The sequence below is a fragment of the Eptatretus burgeri genome, chromosome 3, assembly GCF_056783735.1.
Source record: "Eptatretus burgeri isolate ZD-2024b chromosome 3, Ebu_testis_v1, whole genome shotgun sequence".
Classification (NCBI taxonomy): Eukaryota; Metazoa; Chordata; class Myxini; order Myxiniformes; family Myxinidae; genus Eptatretus; species Eptatretus burgeri.
The window spans coordinates 66,935,497-66,942,196 of record NC_140963.1 but is presented as its reverse complement, the minus strand read 5'-3'; the positions used below and the strand labels follow the sequence as shown (position 1 = coordinate 66,942,196).

General features: G+C 39.1%; 1 protein-coding gene across 1 annotated transcript in view; it reads right to left on the bottom strand.

The window, feature by feature from the left end:
* Window positions 1-375: 375 nt before the first annotated feature.
* INVS (inversin) overlaps window positions 376-6,700 on the bottom strand; it is a 671,909-nt gene continuing 665,584 nt past the window's right edge. The window contains exon 19 of the mRNA XM_085873805.1: window positions 376-815. Coding sequence (XP_085729931.1) covers window positions 784-815 — 32 coding nt within the window. The 3' untranslated portion in view covers window positions 376-783. The remainder of the gene's footprint in view (window positions 816-6,700) is intronic.

Genomic DNA, 6,700 nt, shown 5'->3' with positions numbered 1-6,700 from the left:
ACAGTATTTAAATGAAAGCATACTTCAAATAAAAACCCGTGAAATATGGAGTCAACGACAAATGCAATTGTGAGACAAAGTGGTTCTGAATCTGTAATTTTTGTAATATTTGACCCGTCATGGCTGTTATGACTTTTAAAGGTAAAATCTCAACAACTTGCTTTTTCCCCACTTCTTTTGTTAACCTAAGCTGATCCTACAACCATGTTTCATTAACATGAATGTGTTCATTGATGTATGTGTAAAACAGGAACAATGAAACATTTTTTTTAAAAAGCAAACAATTCATTGTTTTTTTTTCTTTAAACAACGCCATGTTATCAGCAATATTCACACAAACAAATTTCCTTCCCAAACAACCCCCTCGCCCCGACCCCACACACACACACACACACACACACACACACACACACACACACACACACACACACACACACACACACACACACACACACACACACACACACACACACACACACACACACATACACATAAACAATACAGAAAACTGATAAAGCTTTAAGTTTTTTCCGTTATATGACAAAAAGCTAAAGCAATTTCATTATGAAACAAGAGCAATGCAATCGACATTCTCACTGCATCTCACCAATACTTCCACCATAGTTCAAAGTTTAAATCAAAGCCATGTTGGAATATCGTCCCTTTTAATGTGCAAGCCAATTGAGGCTGTTGGGTTCTCCATCAGGTTCACCATTTGAGTTGGTAAGAACAGCCGATTGTTCACTTTCCTCTCTGCATGGGTCTTTTTGTTCGACAGCTTCATTAATAATCAGTCTTGTGCTTTCTCTTCAAATCTGTTCATAAGGGCAAATTATTGTTCATATCAGAAAATATTCTCTGTCGTAGCTTAGAATGTTGCATTCTCTCATTCATTATGGCATGTAATGCTCTTAGGTTTGCCTTTTGGAATACATTTGCATTTCTTTGCCGACTGTGTACACATCGCATATATATATATATATATATATATATATATATATATATATATATATATATATATATATATATATATATATATATATATATATATATATATATATATATATATATATATATATATATATATATATATATATATATATATATATATATATATATATATATATATACACATATATCTTTAATTATTTGACATTACAACTTGCAAATTTTACATTTGTTAAGCTGAATCTCAGGCAAAGTGAAAATCAAATCTAGTTGTGGGTGTAATGAGAAGTGAACATCATTATTATAGTTAGCATATGCTAAAATAAATCAATATGAGGACAGAGATATATTTATATATATATATATATATATATATATATATATATATATATATATATATATATATATATATATATATATATATATATATATATATATATATATATATATATATATATATATATATATATATATATATACATATATATATATATATATATATATATATATATATATATACATATATATATATATATATATATATATATATATATATATATACATATATATATATATATATATACATATATATATATATATATATATATATATATATATATATATATATATATATATATATATATACATATATATATATATATATATATATATATATATATATATATATATATATATATATATATATATATATATATATATATATATATATATATATATATATATATATATATATATATATATATATATATATATATATATATATATATATATATATATATATATACATAATATACCAAAAGAGAGACGGTAAAAAATAAAATTAACAAAAATACCGACCTGCTTGTGATTCAAGAGCACCAGACCTTGTCCTTTGGCCTCTTGATGGGAGAATTAAAAACTTGAGAAATTTATATTCCACAGAATCGAGGAGGGAGTTTGGTGATGCTGGGATGCCAACCCATAGGGGAGAGCAGTACTCTATTGAGGTTCCAACAAAGGTGACTGAGTAGTTCTTCGTTTTCAACGAATGGCTTTGATAAGTGGAAGATGCTCAGTCTGCGGCTGGCTTTGGAGGACACTGGTCAGTTTTGTTGTATGGTTGGCTCAGTGGAGGTGATTGGTTCAGTCTCGGTCAAAGGTGATGGTGAATCCTTGAAGTTCAAGAGATTGAACTTCTTCCAGTGCTTGACCATGAAAATAGATGAGCGAGTTCATTTGACTCTCTTTCTGGAGTGACAGTGTGAGACTGAGATTTTCCAGGATTGAAGAACATGTTCTGTTTATCATTCCAGCATGTAATCAATTCCATATAAACAGTGATACAGTTGCTTTCTGCCTATCAGAGGGATGGGGTTTCTGGATGAAGCAGTATGCAGTTGTCTTCATAAAGAAAGGGGTTTACAAAGTGTCAGGCAGGTGGTTTATTTAGATGAGGAACATGACTCGGCCCAACACTAACTCAGGGGTGCTGCAGCCTTCACAGGGAGGAGGAGAGGATTACACTGAAAGCAACACATTGACTGTGCCAGTGGAAGAAGCCAGAAATCTAGGAGGGGGTTACTGGATGGTGGCCTTTTAGACCACAGACAAAGAGCTTGGCAAGTAAAGCAGCATGGCTGACTGTTGAATGCCAGAGATATGTCCATGGAGACTACTATGCCCTCTTGTTTGAGAGTTGGGGCCTACAATCTTTACTGAGAGAGGCACATCAGCATGTTCACAGTTTGCCAAGACAGATTCCAAACTTGTGGTCAGAAATTGGGCTGTTTGAAAACAAAAAAAAGACTCGACATTGGTGCAGCTATGATGGATTCAATGACTGCTTATATTTGAAAGCAAGTTTCTGCATCCTCATTGTAGATGGTAGCAATGTTTGCTAAGTTCCAGATAGACAACAGGTTGCGAAAGGATAACGACAGGCTGAAAAGGGCATATAGGATAAGCAAAAGTAGCAAAGCATGATTTGAGAATATGGGCACTAATTCCATAGGGTCTCATCATCGAGGCTGCCCATGCACTGTTTATTTGTTCAAAGTCTATGAATATCCTTGCAACTCTTCTAAATACACTTTCTGCTCATGTCTTCACTGCATGTTACATATACACAAGCTCCATTTTAAGCATTCCATCACTGATTAAAATACAATTGCAGAAGAATGTTTTTAGGTTGTTTTAAATACAAGTTCATGATTGTTTTGGATGATCACTCATTTTAAAATGTTTGAATGTCATAAATGTAACAAAATCTGTTAAGAGAAATGTAAAACTCAGGAAATTATTGATCTGCATTTCCCTTTTTCTTTAAGTCCAGAAACTTGTGGGGTGGAGGAGGGAGTGCTCTATGTTGTCATCTTGCTGCAGCAAATTTGTTTTAAAACTTCAAAGCTTAAGTTGCACCTAAAAATGGAATGTCATGTCGTTTGACAATAATTTCCTGAATAAATTCCTCATCAAAAGTTTTTGTTGTAAATTAAGATGAAGTCTATAGCAGTTGCACCAAGTTATAACTTGATCCTATTAATAGAAATAGGATGTAGCATGGCAGTTTCTACCACGATTATATTATCGTGGTCAAGATGACACATTGGGTGCACTCAGTTGACTGCACCCAAGGAGGTAGTCTCAGTCATGCTTGCGACCCGGATTCTGAGCAGTCGGGGTAAATCATATACTCGTGAAACAGGATACATGCTCAGATTCATGCCACAATGGTGTGAATATAAAATGAACTTTTTACTTACAAATTTTACTCAAATTACCAAAAACCTATCCTTAACCAAGTAAAGAAACAAAAGCAAGTTTTCCAAAATCCATCAACACAAGCTCTCGATTCTGAAAGCAGGGCGACATTCACAGTATGTGAGCATTCTGACACGTATTGAGCATTTCATGATCGACTTGATGGTGTAGTGGGAAGTAGAGGCAGTTGCTACAAATTTGAAATGATTGCAATTGTGAATGAGATGGCAAAGCAATATGAGAAGACTACATTGTAAGATTAATGCAGTGAAATGTTGCTGAAATAAAAATGGTGCTTTAAGAATCTTTTTGCCATGTGTACCAGTTTCAGTCAATGCCATTCACATCATGCAGGAAACACGTTCACCTTTCTGCTGGGAATTACCCCAGCCTGGTTCACGGAAAGCTCACAAACCTTACAGAAACAGTGCGTCCCATCAAATAAATGCTCCATATAGCTGAATTTGGTTCCACTGAGGCCATTCATTTCTTCAGCATACTAATTCTCCTTCAAAAGTTAATTCTATCCTGGCATTTCACTTTTCTCTCCATCATCTTAACTCTACCACAATGATGCATGTGGTGAGGCCATTACAAGAAAACAACATCAATTATCTTGGAAGGAAAGCCAGGGAACAACAGAATTTCCCATCCTGCCACACTCTTCTGAAGTCTCTTGGGTGCTTGTCAGTTCTGCTGATGGTACACTTTCATCCCCTTCCATTTTCTTTCCTTTTTAAAGGAGGAAGTATTGCTGGACACTGCTCAGGAAAAAAAGCAGAGTTCTTGAACTGTCTTCACTCAATAGACCAAGGTCCAGAGGTCCCAAATCCATCCCTTCCTCTCACCACCCTTTTTTCCCATTACAGAATGTTCCCTACAGCAAGTGGACTTCTTGCTCACCACAGAAGAGAAAGTTATTTCCAGAGTTGATATTACTTCCACAGCAAGTCCTGACTGCAAAAGTGCTCTAATCCTCAATAACTGTACTTCAGTCCAATCACACACCTTCTCTTTTCCAGGGCTTTCTTTGATGGGCAACTTCTTTGATTATATAGAAAGTTGCAAACACCACTCCGGTCCATAAGAAATGTTCTAAAACTGATCCTTTCAATGACCGACCAATCAGCTTTCTCCGCATCATAAGTAAAGTAATGGTGTCCATAATTGCGGCTGACCTTAGGCAAGGTTTTCTCTAACTCGATAATGTCTGACAATCAGCTTGGCTTCTGACCTGGCTATTCCACCTTGGATATGGTTACTCCGAACACAACAGTGGATTAAAGCTGTGAACTACAAGAAAGAGATTCAGGCCATCGCTCTGGATAACTCTCCAACCTTTGACAATGCGAGCTTCCTGTATTGATTTCTAAGTATGTTGATGATGTAATCAGGGCCCCTCATCACTTCGTTGTCCGATTTCAACAATGAGCAGAAACAGGGCCCTTGATGGTGTTTTTTTTGTAAACAAGGTCAAGGCTCATGGAAAAGCTAGAACACAGAACAGACCACAAAGCCACAGAACAGAATGAACAGTATAAAGAGGGGGAAGGACACCTACAGCAGGGTTGTGGGACAAAATAGAGATAGGGACAAATAAGTGATATGAGGAAGAATGAGGGGTAGGGGAGGACTCACAAGTTGGACAAGAAGCATACAGAGGCAAACTCTCAGGAAGGAAAAACTGGTAATTTGAAAAGGACTGGGCTGGGGAGGGGGAATGGGTTAATGGGGGGAGAAAATATTGTGGTTTTGGATGGGAGATGATCTGAGATTAGTGGAGAGCTGTCTTGAAGACCTGAAGGGAAGAATGAGATTGAAGGGAATGTGGTTTGATACCACAGGTGGAATAAAAAGGAACAGATGAGTGCAGGTGAGCAGTAATGGAGGGCTTGTAAATGGATGAGTATATATATATGTGTGTGTGTGTGTGTGTGTGTGTGTGTGTGTGTGTGTGTGTGTGTGTGTGTGTGTGTGTGTGTGTGTGTGTGTGTGTGTGTGTGTGTGTGTGTGTGTGTGTGTGTGTGTGTGTGTGTGTGTGTATATATTGTTGTGGTTGACGAAATTCGCAAACCACCATTCAGGTCCCGTAGGTGAGATATCTCTGTAAGTATATGTGTAGTTAGGCCCAAACCCGTTGTTTAGAGGGAATAAATGTCATTCATTCGGGCTGCGACCCTTTTAGATAGCCGTTTTTCTTTTACTATCTTTATTTTGGACCAGCCGCCATTACTACCACCACAACCACCACCAACCACGTCTCAACAGCCATCACACAACAACCACCAACCGCAACGCCGCTTCACAACAACAGCCACGACCCTTGCCGTCGCATCTCGCTCTCGCAACCATCGCATCACCGCCATTCCCGCGCCGCTTGTGGGCACCGATCCTGGACTCGTACAGGGCGCGCACCGAGCAGCGGGTGCAAAAACACCAGCCTTTCCGAGAAATCGGATCAAGAATCATTCACGCCCACTTTTCCTCTGTCCAATGGGGAGCCAGCCAGAGGTGAAGGGTCGAAGGTGAAGGAGCGAAGCCCCGGGGGCTATAAAGGGCCGCGTTCGCTCGCCGAAAAGGCAGTTGTTGAGGGAGTTTCTGAATCGGGAGAGAAAAAGAGTTTCTGAATCGCAGTTGGACGGAGTTGAGAAGAATGGAGAGTGGGAGAGTTGGTGAGTTGTGGCGGCGGTGAAGGCAGTCGAGAGGGCGCTCGTGTCAGAGTCGGGGAGCTGCGGAGAGGGGAGGCCGGTAACGCGACCGAGGTCGCGGTGGAGTCGCTCGTCGCGGGACCCAAGCCAGCGAGATATCCTCATTCCCCCGAGCATCAACAACCCCCTCCTGTTTCCCCCCCGCGCTGAGATAGTGTGAGAAGGGGGCCCCGTTCCCACCCCATTCCAGGCAGTGCCAGCGAGGCCCGCGGAGTCGGGGCGCCGCCGCCATCTTGCGGCTCATCACCAGACGGGTAGGCTCGACGCGGTCTCGGCCCCAGGCC